Source organism: Panthera pardus, unplaced genomic scaffold, assembly GCF_024362965.1.
Source record: "Panthera pardus isolate Hobbes unplaced genomic scaffold, ASM2436296v1 HiC_scaffold_13, whole genome shotgun sequence".
Classification (NCBI taxonomy): Eukaryota; Metazoa; Chordata; class Mammalia; order Carnivora; family Felidae; genus Panthera; species Panthera pardus.
In genome coordinates, this window is record NW_026526688.1 from 62975755 (window position 1) to 62991949 (window position 16195).

At 43.1% G+C, this 16195-nt stretch overlaps 1 protein-coding gene across 1 annotated transcript in view; it reads right to left on the reverse strand.

Annotated features, from left to right (window-relative positions):
• Positions 1–6459, reverse strand: part of CPE (carboxypeptidase E) — a 114984-nt gene extending 108525 nt beyond the window's left edge. Inside the window, exon 1 of the mRNA XM_019441058.2 lies at positions 6029–6459. Within this exon, the coding sequence (XP_019296603.1) occupies positions 6029–6335 (307 nt within the window). The 5' untranslated portion in view covers positions 6336–6459. The remainder of the gene's footprint in view (positions 1–6028) is intronic.
• Between the last annotated feature and the right edge of the window lie 9736 nt (positions 6460–16195).

The window sequence follows — 16195 nt, forward strand, 5'->3', positions numbered from 1 at the left end:
CACAGGATATAATGTTAGGGGCCAGTCCCATTTCCTCGCTTCCATAAGCCAATCACACGTCAATCAAATACACAATTTCTGGCAAGAGCTGCAATGACTCAGGTCTAAAAATAACTCTTGACCATATGTGGTACACATCTAGATCCTTCTCCAGAATCTAACCTCTATGTTCACTAACTATAAGGTGTTATTCAGTTGTAATCACTTCCCGTGAATACATAACATACTAACTTGGTATGAAAAAGGCCATACGAAATAATCAAAATCCCCACTTTGTTTTTAATTTGGACAGAAATTTTGCCAACATTAAATGTTCCATCACAATATTTGGCAAATGAATACTGGCATTCGTACACTTTCAATTTTAACAGATTTTGGAAGGAATGGGTCCAAAATAATCATTCCAGCCTTTGAGAGAGAAAAATCTATGCTCCAAAGAATGTTTCTAAGATAGCATTTTAGCTATAAATCAGATTTACTTCCCAAGAGCCATCTTAAACTACATGTAAAAGAATTCACGTCTTCTTCTTCAAATTAGTTTATTTCTTCAAATGCACCAATCTAAACTCCAGTTCAACTCTGGGAGGAGTGGTCTGGGAATAAAGATTCATTGCATAGACATAAATTAATACTATAGGTTTCTTTCATGAGTATTGCGATGATGGATATGCATGCTTAGGAGAGAATATGTTTGGGTTTGAGCACATGAGTCCCTAGGTGTAGAAATATTTTAAAAGTATAAGATATAAGCAAACAGGAAGAAAAATAAGGAACATGACAAGTCCTGGAAGGTATCGTATGGAAGGGAACACATCTAAGAATCTAGGATCAGCCAAGAGCCCAGTTGGAGGATGCACTCACTCTTAACCCAGCCCTCATTCTAGTCCTGCATCTGGGGTCCAGACTCACAAAGTGTGAGGAGATGAAACTGGTTCCAGGACTACTTGTGGTTCTTCTAACTGAGGATGGCTGATACCCACAACCCTCCTCCAATACAGTTTTGTGGGTCTCCAAGTGATACAAAATAATAACTAAGACCCAACATTCAACCAGTCAAGAATCAAGTTGATTCCTCCGGGGCCACGACAGAATAAATACGGATATTCCTTGCTGATCAATTCAAAATGGAACTTTCTTTCCCTTTTGATGAATTCAAATGCAGAATATCTGAGAGAATGAATCATTTTCAGTAGAGAAGTTAGAGCTCAGCCCACAGCCTAGTACCAAGCAAGTATGATGGTCACTTCTTTCTGCTCAGAAAGACAGTTGATGATGTCAACCAACACCTTCCATCCGTAACCTGCTAATCTAACCAAGTAAACCTCTTACTTGCCAGTTCTACCACAGGGAAAGTTTTATGTGTACTGTAGATGTTGTTTTGTTTTGGGAGAGCTCTTCTATTATAATAACTAAATCCTTAGTCATTTGCTATATTTTTCTAAAGTTCATTTTTTTTAAGTTTAAAGTTCATTCGCTACAATTTTGGTTAGGAAACTAACAAACGTGACACTTCTCTCTTACTGGAAGGTAAAATGAATATTGGCAAGTTGATCAAAGTCCTAATCAAGTAAATGAATTTGTTAACCCCAATATTATCTCCTACTAGCTTAATCAGAAATATTATTTCAGGGGTGCCTGGGCGGCTCAGTCAGTTAAGCATCTGACTCAGCTCAGGTCATGATCTTGCAGTTTGTGAGTTCGAGCCTGCAGCAGGCTCCGTGCTGACAGCTCAGAGCCTGGAGTTTTCTTTGGATTCTGTGTCTCCCTCTCACTCTGCCCCTCCCCCACTCATGCTCTGTCTCTCTCCCTCTCTCTCTCTCAAAAACAAACATTAAAAAGTTAAAAAAAAAGGAAAGAAATATTATTTCAAACAAACAAAAAGGATACTTACAAGGTGAAAATAGTTAAGACATTGACCTTAGATGCACAGGACTCTGTTAAAACATACATCAACTGCACATTTCTTGCCCTCTTGTCATCCAGTCTTCAGTAATTTAATGTTCCCAATCTCCTTTACCCAGTCCTCCCACACTGTTCTTCCAGTTCCTAATTCTCAATTCTCCAGAGCACAGGGAGTAGCTTGGGTATCACTTCAGAGCCCATAGAACTTGGCCCACTTAGCAATCAAAAAGAATGAAATCTTGCCATTTGCAACTACGTGGATGGAACTAAAAGATATTATGCTAAGCAAAATTAGTCAGTCAGAGAAAGACAAATATCATATGACTTCACTCATACGAGGACTTTAAGATACAAAACAGATGAACATAAGGGAAGGGAAGCAAAAACAATTTAAAAACAGGGAGGCGGACAAAACATAAGAGACTCTTAAATATGGAGAACAAACAGGGCTACTGGAGGGGTTGCGGGAGGGGGGATGGGCTAAATCGGTAAGGGGCATTAAGGAATCTACTCCCAAAATCACTGTTGCACTATACACTAACTTGGATGAAAATGTAAAAAAAAAAAAAATTAATTAAATTAAAAAAAAAAAAGAACTTGGCCCACTTAGAGTGTGGGGTGCTCAAAAAAACAAAAACAAAAACAAAAACCAACAACAAAAAAGCATTGAATGCATCCATTTCTACCTCAGAATAAGTGTGCATATTTCTTTTTCATTTCTTAAAATATTTTACTCTAAAAAGAATTTGAAAACCATTTGAGAAAGGTGGATATTCTCCAACTTCCTAAGAAGTTATTCATACAAGTACTGTCAAACTTCAGTTTATTTATTTATTTTGAGAGAGAGAAAGAGAGACTGCAAGCACGAGAGCAGGAGCAGGGGAGGGGCAGAGAGAGGGAGAGAGAGAACCCCAAGAAGGCCCCAAGCTTGACAGCACAGAGCCTGACGTGGGTCTCGATATCACGAACCGTGAAATCATGACCTGAGCTGAAGCCAAGAGTCGGACGCTTAACCAACTGAGCCACCCAGGTGCCCCGTATCAAACTTATGTATTAATCAGACCTCTCTGTTTACTAGTTTTAGAAATAAGACAACAGGCCCAAAGTGGAGTCATTTATGCTAAGCCCCACATCACCAAACCAAGACTTAACTTAATTACAGTTTTATCTGTTCCAGAAATAAAATCTTAAACCGGCCAATCAGGAACCACTAGTCAATCAAAACTAGGGATCAGCACTAGTTAAGGATTCTGCCTGATAGATCCCTACCATCCCCTAAAGGAAAGTAACCTTACAATAATCAATCTGCTTTTTTGCCTAACTTCTTTCTTCCCACTCCCTACTGCTTATTTTGCATAAAATGGGCTCATTTTGCACAACTCCTTGGAGCTCCTTTCTATCTGCTAGATTGGATGCTACCCCATTCATGAATCGATGAATAAAGCCGATACGATCTTTAAAATTTACTGTTAAATTTTGTTTTTTAACACTAGTTCACTGAAAATTTCTAACCTACTTATTTCCTCTTATAAGTGGTAGAGGGAGAAATTACCCCTGTGGTATTTTTAGTGTTGGGTCATAATAGGTCATTTCTACCTTTAAAAATACAATGGATGGGGCACCTGGCTGGCTCAATCGGTGGAGCATTAGATTCTTGATCTTGGGGTGGTGAGTTCGAGCCCCACCTCAGGTGTGGAGCCTAACTAAAAATCATAATAAAATAAAAACAAATGAAAATACAATGGATAGACATTTGTATTTTGTTATTAAGTAATACCATGAACTTAAAGTTCCCTTCATTTAACAAGGAACTATAAAGCACATAATGTAAAACATTTGAGTTCACTTTTATAAAATGGGTTTGCTTGTTTTTTTGTTGTTGTCTTTATGAGGAATAAAACATTTTATTTTAAAACACTGTGTTATTCAACTAATGACTGAGTTCATTTTTTCCGTAATACATATTGAGTGCCTGTTGTGTGCCAGATTCAGGCTAGGTGTTGGAGGCATAGTCCCCCTCATCCACCAACCCCCTCCCTTCCGCTTATAGAGTTTGCAATCTAAAAGAAAAATTGGCAAATCTTGAAAGTCTATACGTTCCAGGTATTAAAGTAAAAAAATTACTGTTTTCATCTTCAAAAGCACATTGCATTCTAAGAGTAATATCACTTTAGAATATTATTTCTAGGGGCGCCTATGTGGCTCAGTCGGTTAAGCATCTGACTTCGGCTCAAGTCTCACAGTCCGTGGGCTCCAGCCCCGCATCGGGTTCTGTGCTGACAGCTCAGAGCCTGGAGCCTGCTTCAGATTCTGTGTCTCCCTCTCTCTGCCCCTCCCCAACTTGTGCTCTCTCTCTTATTCTCAAAAATAAATAAACATTAAAAAACAGTTTTTTTAAGAATTTTATTTCTAAACTTGAAACAAGACAACAAAAACGTTAACATTAGCTTTCATATAATCTTGAAGAAACAATGTAACAAATTCTGAGGAACAGTCTCTAAAAGCAGAATAACAAAAGGTTCTTATTAAGCAGGCAACAGGAGACACAAATATTTAGATTAGCTTTATCTGTGCCTGGGATATCATGGCTTTGGTTATTGGAGATTTTGGTTATTTGAGGTACCTGGACTTTGGTTATTGGAAATAACCGAAAAGGAGTCATCGCATTTTAAATTTTCCTTTATTTTCAGATAATAGTAAGTAAGAAACTAATCTTCAAACTTTCTAAGTCTACACGCTGAGTCCTACTAGACCTTACTACATAAAATGTTTTCTAGGATTTCATTTTAGGGTTTTGACAGCAAATTTATTCAAACCTTTCCTCTTCTATTAGCTGAAGGTAAGAAATGTTTCCTGTTTGAAGATTTACTATGGATCAACCCATACACTCTGCATTTGAAGATCCAAGTGTCCCTATTAGTCACTTACTTTCATCTTTTTTCAATTTGATTCTTAAATATCATTATAAAACTATCCTGGCCCTACACTGAGAATTTTTAGCCTATTTTCTAGGTTTCTTTGTCATAAAAAAACAAACAAACAAGCATCCCATGATGATATTAGTAGGCCAGATTATTTTAACAGTATCTTTACTATCAGAAGACAGGCCTTATATCACTCTAAGAGTTACATCATTTCCAAAGAGCAGAAGCATATTGAAAAGGGCCCCAAGAACATTTTTTAAATCCCTTTATTGATACTAAATGAATCATATTTAATGTAAATAAAACGTGCTTAACATATTTAGAAAGAAGGTGCTTAAGAACGCCTTATGGGAATGTTCCTTATGGGAACATCAGCTGAAATAAAAACCTGGTCACAAACTATTCGTGTCAACTGGCTAAAGCAGGGGAAATGGGGTATTCCTTTTTTTCCTTAGGCCTTCTGCGGTTTCAAAATGGAAACGTCTGTCAAGAGGCCACTTTCGCACCCTGGGAAGGAAGACCTGCGTGTCTGCCCACCACTCCCACCCCCCCCCCCCACCCCGCCCCGTGTTGCCGCTATCTTTAACACCCCGGGAGCACGCCAGCGGCGCGCATACCTAACACACACACACACATACACACACACAGGTAGGGATGGGTATGCAGAGCCCGCAGGACCCAGTAAGCTGGTCCTCTGCAAATGAGGAAACGAATGATAAACGGCTCTTCCTCGTTTCCTCTAAGTCCCTGACTTTTGCACCTCGTCTCTCTACTCTCGTCTGCAAGGAGGACTGATGTCCTCGCTGGGGACTCTCAATTATTCTCCCGGGTCGTTGATTCGGCCAAGTGAACACCGCGTTTTGCTCGCGCGCAGATTCGCCTGCTCCGCGATCCCACCTCCACCCCGCCAGCCTCTCTGGCCCATGTTCACCAAAGGGCGAGCTAAGGGCTGGGGTGGGCTCGAGGCGGGGGGCGGGGGGGGGGGGGGGCAGGAAGGACCGCAGAGACGGGGGACCCGGCGACCCGCAACGCTCTAGGTCAGGTTCATCTCCATCGCCATCCCTCCCTGCACTCTTCACCTTCCACCCCAGCCGCCCTTTCCCATAGGGCACCCGGGCCCCACCTTGCCCCACCGCCACCAGTCCACCCCTCTGCGGCCCTCCGAGACGCCCCCCAGAGACGGCAGGGTGCAGCGCCCTTACCAGGCTCATGGACACCGGGGTTGTCGGACAGCTCGATGACCAGGAGCTCCCGGCCCTCGAAGCTGCGCCCCACCGTGTAGATCCTGCTGATGGCGGTGCACTGCAGCCACACCGACACCAGCGCCTCGCGCAGCTCGGGGTAACGGTGGTACTCGAAGGAGATGCCGTCCTCCTGCTGCAGCCGCCGGCGCCGCCTCATGCCCGCCGCGGGCGCCCCGGGCTCCTGGGCTTGGGCGCCCAGCAGCCACCCGCAGGCGGCCAGTGCCCCGCACAGCGCCAGCAGCGCCCGGCCTCCTCTCGCGGCCATCGCCCCGCGCCGCCGCCGCCTCCCGTGCCTCGCTGCGCCCGCGGCCTCTTTTGTCTGCGCTCGGCGACTCTGCCGGCCGGCGCTGCTGGGGGCGCCAAGTTCCGCAGCAGCCTCCGCCCGCCTCACCTTCCCGGGGCCACCGAGTGCGCGCTGCGCGCTGGGGCCACCCACAGGGGAAGGGCGAAGCGGCGGCTCCGGGCCGCACTACCGGCCGCCGAGCCCAGGGGAGCAGCAGGAGAAACCACTGCGAGGAGGGGGCCGGCGCCCGCGAGCGGGATTCGGTAGTGGTCGGGGAGGGCTGCGGGCGGGCTTGGCTCGGAACCACGTCAAACGCGGAATGGCGCAGGGGACGACGCAGGTGAAGTGACAGCTCAGGGCTGGGTGTGCGAACGTTGATGTCATTGAGAGACCCACGGCACCGGAAAAGTACCCTTGGGTTGCTGGTGGAGGCTTTTAAAGTAACATCTGTTCTAAGACCAGGGTTTCCATCTTGATGCACCGATAATTAGAGAATATTCCAGAAAAAGAAAGAAAGAAAGAAAGAAAGAAAGAAAGAAAGAAAGAAAGAAAGAGAGAGAGAGAGAGAGAAGAAAGAAAGAAAGAAAGAAAGAAAGAAAGAAAGAAAGAAAGAAAGAAAGAAGGGAGGAAAGGAAGAAAAGGAAGGAAAGGAAGGAAAGGAAGGAAAGGAAGGAAGGAAGGAAGGAAGGAAGGAAGGAAGGAAGGAAAGTTAGGAAGGAAGGAAGGAAGGAAGGAAGGAAGGAAGGAAGGAAGGAAGGAAAGGAAAGGAAGGAAAGGAAGGAAGGAAGGAAGGAAGGAAAAGAAGTATTGGCAGCCAGTTACCTTGTCCCTCTGATGGATCTCTAATGACTGTATTGATAGTCCAAACACAAACCCAAGAGTTGGATTTTCATTTATTGCAAGGTCTTGCTGGAGAACAGAACATTGTGCACTTTGATTTAGAGGCTTAAGAGAATAAAAATGCATTCTATCATCTTGTACATACTGTCTTCACTTGCGTTAAACGCACATTTCTGGATTCTTTCAGGAAAAAACAAACAGAGGCTGTCATTTGGCAGTTCCTGTGCCAACATCCATCTGTAACGCCCCTCTGGAAAACAAAGTGTAACGCTGGGGACAATGGATGTAGTTTGGCATTAAGATTAAATCTTTCAGGAGCAGTTTATTTGGGTAGTTCTGGCTCAGAGTTTCTTACTAGATTGTAACCAGGATGTTGGGTGGGACTGCTGTCATCTGAATGCTTGACTGGGGCTGGAGAATCTTTTCCAAGAAAACATTTAAAAATGAAAAGATGAAATTCTGTTATAGAAAGAAAACTCTGATCCTGAGAAATAATGTCTCCGGAACCCTCCTAAAGTTATTGTAAAAAATCTGTAATCATTTAGAGCTTTAAATGCCCACCCTTTGGACAAGATTTATGTTCCTGGAGCAACTCTGACATAGATGTGATTCTGAAGAGGTTGCCATTTGGATGTAAGAACTGTATATATCTAATTAAATAATCCATCGAGTACTCTAAGCAAGCAGAAAAACTGGACACATGTGGGTCATTTTTCATGTTAGACACTTTTTTTTCCCTTAACTTACTCTTTTTCTACCTGCCCAACAATGTATCACACTGAATAAAAACTTTCTCCTGGAAAAGGACCCAGACATTTAAATGATTTTATTGGATTAAAAAAATTGTTTTGGGGTGCTTGGATGGCTCAGTCAGTTAAGCATTGGACCTTTCATTTCAGCTCAACTCGGGATCTCACAGTTCGTGGGATAGAGCCCCACCTCAGGTTCCATGCTAACAGGGCAGACGCTGCTTAGGATTCTCTTTCTGCCCCTGCCCCCCCCCCCCCACCCAAAATAAATAAATATACTTAAAAAAGAAAAACAGAAAAATGTTTCTGGAGAAACTGGTTCCACACCCCTCTGTCTACATTTCCTACAGCAGCATGTGTCTTCTTTTTTGGATTTCTTTTTAGGGGCGGGGGGAAGCGGCCACTGTGTGGACATATGCCACTCATTAGATTTGAATCCAGTCATGTTCCTTGTCAATGTACACAGAGCTAAGAACTGTATATTTTCCACCAGGACCAGTCTGTGCTTGATTACATAGTCCAGAAGTTTAAAACCAGAGTTATAATTACATTTCTAAAATCATGCCCAAAAGAGCAACCTTGGAAACCTAGAAAAAGAAAATGGAGAGGCTAAAACCAATACCTTCAGAAGTGGGAAGTTAAGTTTTCATGTTAGCAATTTAAGGTAACCACACTAATTTGTGGCTAGGTGGGGCATATCAACTAGTAACTATACACATGCACAACATAATATTCATTGAAGTCCTGTGTCGCCCTTTAGCTGTCTCCGTAAACAAAGGGCGTGTTTTCTATTTTTTCCCAAATCTCATTTTTATGGGTTGCTTTTACTTGTTTTTAAGTGAGTGGAATGTTAATGGTTACGTAGTCTCACTTAAGGAGGAAATTTTGCACCTTAGAAGTTTGTTTCCCTTGTATGGAAAACAAAAGGCTCTGATTGGATTATTCATTTGAGGACAAGTGAATCATCTAGAGAGTCTGTAAAATATGCAGCTTCATGAACCCCATCAGTGCAGGTCTGACATGTGTTCCAAGTATTGACAAGAACACCAAGTATTTTCGATTTTGATATTTGATTGACCATCTCACTTGAGAAATACTGTCCTAAATGTTTTCTTTTCTTTCTTTCTTTCTTTCTTTCTTTCTTTCTTTCTTTCTTTCTTTTCTTTTCTTTTTTAGTGTTTATTTATTTTGAGAGAGAGAGCATGAGTGGGAGCGGGGCAGGGAGAGAGAGGGAGAGCAAGAATCTCAAGCAGGCTCCACACTCTCAGCACAGAGCCCAATGCGGGACTTGAACTCACCAACAGTGAGATCACGACCTGAGCTGGAATCAAGAGCCAGACACTTAACCAACTGAGCCATCCAGGTGCCCCTGTCCTACATGTTTCCTAAGGTCTTTTTCAGATCTAAAATGTTATGATTCTGGAAGAATTTTTTTAGAAAAAAAAAATAGATGATAGATGATAGAGCTCCTTCGTTATTTGGGGGCATACTACATACACCAAGGAACCAGTCTAAAGGAATTAAAACTTGGTCCTTGAATTTCTGGACTATTTTAGGTATAGGTCATCTTCATTGGAGCACATACTACTTGTTTGTGGTTTCATAGCCAATTATATAAAAGCCATATATATATGTGTGTATACACATACACACACACACACACACACACACACACACACACACACATATATATATTATATATATACACATACATCCTTATTGCCAGATAGAAAATCCTGCATGCTAAGTCTCTAATGTGTTTGACTGTGTATACCTACAGTTAAATCTAGTATGCAACCTACATTTCAAATTGGGCATTTGTGGGGTACCTGGCTGGCTCAGTAGGTTAAGCTTCCAACTCTTGATTTCAGGTCAGGTCATGATCTCACAGTTTGTGATTTCAAGCCCCCCATTGGGCTCTGCACTGACAGTGTGGAGCCTGCTTGAGATTCTTTCTCTCCCTTTCTCTCTGCCTCTCTCCCACTCATGCTCTCTCTGCTCGCTCGCTCTCTCTCTCTCTCTTTCTCTCTCACTCTCACTCTCTGTCTCAAAATAAATAAACTTTAAAATTGTGCATGTGTAAAAAAGAGAGATCTTTTTTCACATCACTTTCGGACATTGGTATGGGCATATTTAAGCTCCCCAAGCCTCCATTTCCTGCATCATTTCTACTCCTTTCAAATCTGGAAACTATCTCTTCCTCTATTCCAAGCCTTTTATTCTCTCTTCCAAAGCCCTGTCTAAAATTCATCTACCCCACATAAGTTCCATGAGCACATAGCTCTATATCCATCCAGTGGTGTGCTGGTAAACGTTTTCCACTCAGCTCTCCAGGGGTGGGGTGAGGAGACCTGATTTAGAATGTTTGCTGACTTCCGCGGTGTAGATATTCCCACCGTGGCTGATGTCAAATTAAGGATGTGACCTTACCGAGCACAGGTGTTGAGCAGAGATACGCATTGGCACACCTTTAGATGGCGTGGTGTGCATACACATTCCTTATACTCTTCCTTTTCAAGAGGTGGAGCTTAATTCCCTTACACGTGAGTGTAGGCAGGACTTAGCGACTCACCCCTAGTGAACATAATACAGCAGAAATGATGGGACGTATCTACCAAAATCAGGTTATAAAAAGACCGCAGTTTCAATCTTTCTCTCTCTCCCTCCACTCTTCCTCTTACAATTTGCCCTGGACCACCTTGTGGAGAAGCTCACATAGCAAGGACCTGAACGGAGGCCTCTGTCAAACAGCTGAGAGGGACTGACATCCTTAAGTGCATCAGCCCGTGAATTACTGAGGCCTGTCAACAACCATGTGAACAGGCTTGGAAGTACATCCTTCAGTCCCAGCCAAACCTTGAGATGGTGGCATCTCTGACAGCTGACTACAACCTCAGAAGACACCCTGAACCAAAACGACCCAGCTCAGCAGCAACCAAATTGCTAGCCTACAGAAACCGTTAGAGAATAGATGTTGTTTTAAGCTGCTGGTGGAGTAATTTGTTACACAGCACCCAATAACGAATACACATAGTTATTTCCTTGATACAGATGCAATAGACACAAATAACCTCAAGAACAGAAGAGGGTAACAATGCGGCAACATAATTAAGAAGTGATGGGGGCACCTGCATAGCTCAGTCGGTTAAGCATCTGACCTTGATTTCAGCTCAGGTCATGATCTCAGGGTTTGTGAGTTTGAGTCCTGAGTCAGGCTCTGCGCTGACAACGTGGAGCCTGCTTGGGATTCTGTCTCCCTCTCCCTCTCTACTTCTCTCTCTCTCTCTCTCTCTCTCAAAAATAAATAAATAAACATTTTTAAATTAAGAAGCGAAGTGCTGAATTTTGAGTATTTATTGCCTTTTGAGTATTTATTGCCTGTTCTACATATAATTTATTTAATGGCAAGTTTATATAATTTATTTTTTGTGAAGACTGGTTGTGTTTAATAAGTGCCTCATAAGATGTCTTAAGTTTTAACAATTGGCTCTTGCAAGTGGGTCAAGCTGCCTCCAACAAACTACTATACTTACTTCTAGTCTCCATTCTTCACTTAGCAGTATGCCCTCCGTTTATGGCTGGCCCTCCTCCGCAGTTCCCCACAGAGGCGATATTGTATCGTTATTCAGTTTTCATGAAACTTCTGTATCAGAATCACCTAGTAAGCATGGGCCTGTTCCAAACCAATTGAATCTAATTTTCTGGGGACGGGGGCTTGGAAATCTGCATTTGAAGAAGCTCTCCCCACCCCACCACCCCACCCTCGCACAGTGATTCTGATGCAGTACAAATTGGAGGAACACTCAGTCAAGAGACTGGCTTTGACATCTGACAGGACAGCGTTCTAGTCCCAGGCCTTCTTGTTTTGGAAACTGCTCAATGCCTTCATCTGAAAACGAGGGATACTATGAGCATTCCATGAAATAAAGCCAGCAAGGGGCTGGGCACAAGAGAAGCGCTCTATAAACGGAAGCCTTCCGTGCCCCTTCACTCCTTGCTGGGACGAACCGCCATCATGGCACCCTCTCACTGGCCACTGCAGCACCCCATCCAGGTATTCCTGCTCCCGCATCCTTCCTCCTCCCTTCTGAACCCCAAACACCGAAGTCTGACATTCCTTGCTAGCACTGACGACATTCTCTCAGCCAGCCTCCCCTCAACCATTCCTCTGCTCACACTCTGGCGGACCCCCGTGTGCCCGGCCAGGGCTGTAGAGGCTCTCCTGTTGCCCTCACTTCTCACTCCTCACATTTCTGGCAGTTGTCTCACCGCTGGGCTGTGTGCGTATCAAGGTCAGTCAGGTGTGCCACCACAGTGTTCCTGCCACTTCCACTTGTGCTTGTGTAATTAATCAAAGAGGTGAAGTGATAAATCCAAGAGCAGAAAAAAGTTGAATGCTTTGGATGCACTCAAATTTTCAAAGTGGAATTAAGTGTGGAGAAAACAGTCAAGGACTGCAGAAAACATAAAAATCTCTAAAAATTCTGCTCTTAGATTTGTTCCAAAAGCTGCCACTTTACTATAAAGGAACTGAAACTGTTACCCTAAGGAACAGAACATACATTATCGTGAAAAGGCCTTGTTCCTGAAACTAGCAACCAAGAACCAACCAATGGATGAGCATGTGCTTCTATTTTAAATTTAAATAGATTATTTAAACCGCGCTTGTATGCTTCATTTTTTAATTTTTTGAAGTTTATTTATTTATTTTGAGACAGAGAAAGGTGCGAGTAGGGGAGACGCAGAGAGAGGGAGAGGGAGAGAATCCCGATCCCGACACAGGGCTCAAACCCATGAACCTGTGAGATCATGACGTGAGCTGAAATCAAGTCAGACCTTAACCTCCCGAGCCATGCAGGAGCCTCTGTATGTTTCATTTTTTATGATTCTCTTCTTCAACTGATTTTTCCTTTAGCCATATTCCAGTTATATGAGGTAAGAAGGTAGATATGTACCACAGCAGACGGGTAACAAGCAAATGCCTTCTGAATGTGCCACTTGAATGAGTACTGCCAATAATCCATCGCCAAGTATCACCACTAAGCATCTAATTACCACCTCAAATTAAATGTGGTCCAAGAGGTTTATCAATGGTTTTCTACAACCTTATCCTGTACCAATTTCTCTGTAACCTAGTGGCCACCTCAGTATTACCAACCTCCCAGCGGCCTCATCCAAAAACATATAATATGAACCGTATGTGTACCTTTAAATATTTTGGTAGCCATGTTTTTAGAAAGTAAAAAACAGGTGAAATTAATTTTAATACATTTTGTTTAACCCAATGCCCCCAAATATTATCATCTCAACCGGCAACCGATTTAGAATGTATCAATGAGGGGCACCTGTTAAAAGCCTGACTTCGACCCAGGTCATGATCTCACAGGTCGTGGGTTCAAGCCCCGCCTTGGGCTCTGTAGCTGACAGCTCAGCGCCCGGAGCCCGCTTTGGATTCTGTGTCTGCCTCTCTCTCTCTGCCCCTCCCCCACTCATGCTCTGTCTCTCTCTCTCTCTCCCTCAAAAATAAATGATCATTAAAAAAATTTTCTTAAAGAATGTATTAACGAACTATTCTTCCATACTAAGTCTTCAAAATCAGTTTTGTAACTTACATCACCGCACATCAGTGCAATTCACCCTAGCCGTGTTGAAAGTGCTCAATAGGCACCTGTGGCTAGACAGCTGTATTGGACAGCTGACAAATCTTGCCGTTCTTATATTCCTATCTTCTAAAATTATTCTTTGTGGTTTATCTTCACAGTTAATGCCATGGTCCAAGCACTGGTTATTTCTTTGCCTGGACTATGGCAACATCCTCTCCTGGAGGTGACTCTTCTCCATCACTGGTTAATCAGAGTTTTCAATCTTACTTCTTAAACCTCCTTCATCATTCACCCTGATTCATCATTCACACTATCCACCATCCTGTCACATCCATCACTCGGCGGATCAAAACCAAAGCTGCCAACCCCTTAGTGAAAATAAAAGGAAACCTTGTTTAGAGTGGAGTCAGGAGGCCAGCAGAGGGAGCTCTCAGCCCTACCACTCCTGGTGAGTTTCAGGCCCAACAGGAAGAGACACTAGATACCACTTCATTATCCCAGCCAAAGAAAGGAAGGTTTCCTCCTTCCATGGCAACAGCCCAGCCAATAAGAGACAGTTACAATTCAGGCAATGAAAAGCCACTATACTTCCAGCTCCCAGTCTACTCCAATGAACTTTCAGTTTCTAACGGTCTCTCCCAACCCCTCCCCTTTTTGCTCTATAAAAGAGTGTTCCCCTCCTTACTTCTCCAGTCTCACCTATGGCTTTGCCCCATGTTGGTTGTCCTGGGCTAAAATTCTTAGCTGTTCCTGAATGAACCCATCTTTTGCTGGTGAAATGACTGGCAGTTTTATTTTTAAGTTTTATTTAACATCTTCGGAGAATTTTATTGGGGAGCCCTAGGAAATCTTACATCTTGTGTCTCTTGCTGCTTCTTTCACTATTTCATTTACTCTCCCAACCTCATTTTGAATTCCTGCACCACCGTCCCCCAAACTACAACCATAGTGATATCTACACCAGCCTTACCTCCCACGCTGTCGTCCCTCCTCTCGAGGCCAGCCCCATCCCTTACCTCCTATTCCCATCCTCCTCTTCTCCACCAGGCGATCCTCCTCGCCTATACTTTCAGGTCCTCTTTCTCCCCTTGCAATTCCTCTTTGCACCATTCTCTCCTATGCTCTTAAAAAACAAAACAAAACAAAACAAAACAAACAAACAAACAAAAAAAAAACCCTACATTCTGACTTGAGTTCACTTTCCCTAGCTAGCACCCAAATACCTCAACTTTGTCACATCTCATTCACTCTTCCACTCAACATCTACTCTGTAGATTTTATGCATCTAATCAGACTCAACACCAGGGGGCCTGGGTGGCTCAGTTGGTTAGGCCTACAACTTCGGCTAAGGTCACAATCTCACGTTCTGTGAGTTCAAGCCCCACATCAGGCTCTGCACTGTTCGTGCAGAGCCTACTTGGGATTTTCTCTCTCCCCCTCTCTCTCTGCCCCTGTCCTGCTTGGTCTCTCATTCTCTCTCAAAATAAATAAATAAACTTAAAAAACAAAAAAGAATCAACGTTCATTGACCTTTCCTGGGCTTCCTCGGGGTCCCACACTCAGCTTAGTGTTCTTCCCTCCCTTGACATGCTCTGGGTGGCCTCTTCCATGCCCGTGGTTTTGGTTATCACCTCCCTGCTCCCGCGATCTAAAGCCTCATCTCCATTCCGTCCCATTTTAGAGATAGAGATGGCCTTTTGTGTGTTTGCCTCCACGGCCTAACACAGCAGGATCCACAGTTATAGGGGCTCAATATGTTTGCATGTGAATGAATGAAGTAGTGAATCTGCTACCAACTCCTGCTAACCATGGTACTCAGACTTCTCCCCAGGTTTGTAATGTTCTGCTTACTCAGTAAGCTCCTGGATTCCCACATTCTCCTCCAGGAACCCTTCCTCAGCATGACACAACTACAACAGCCTTCTTTTCACTCAGCAACCACGTCCACCAAGTTGCTTGCGTGTAATGTGAGTCATTTGCCAATTTTCTCATTTTATCTGTGTACTTGCTCAGTGTAGTTTCTATTTCTGTTTACATTATTATTGTCCGTGTTATACTTTTAAGTCTACCACACCATAAGTTCAATATTCAGAAGCAAAAAGTGGGTTTTCTATTATGTTTTTACCTTTGGAAACCAAACTGCTGAAATGAAAATCAGATTGCCGATTTTCACTGCCAAAGAATGATTGGCTTTCCCTTCGGCTGCTGGAGGCTGACCAATGCAAAGAATGCATAACAATTTTACGATGTAGGATGCTAACAACTTAATGGGGCTCAGGAATGTTAAGGATTACATAGTATACGGACAAGTACCGGAATGTTTTTGTTATCAATAACAACCATGACTTATCTATTGCCTTATTTTTCAACCCATAATATTTCTTGCACCTTTTAAATTTGAGTGTCCAAAAATGAAAGCTATTCACCTCTGTGTCGTGCAACTTACAAGACATCGGGGTGATGTCACTTATTTAGTGAAAGCTGCTCACTTCTTTACAAGACTACAAAATTAGCAATGCATGTAAACACATTTTGTGCCCACACATGTTTTAAAGTATCTCCTGCCTTCGCCAACACTTTGGAAGCCTCCCTGCTACTAGATGGACTGACCAAAGTGCTAATTAGGTCAAAATTAATGAGGTTAATCATA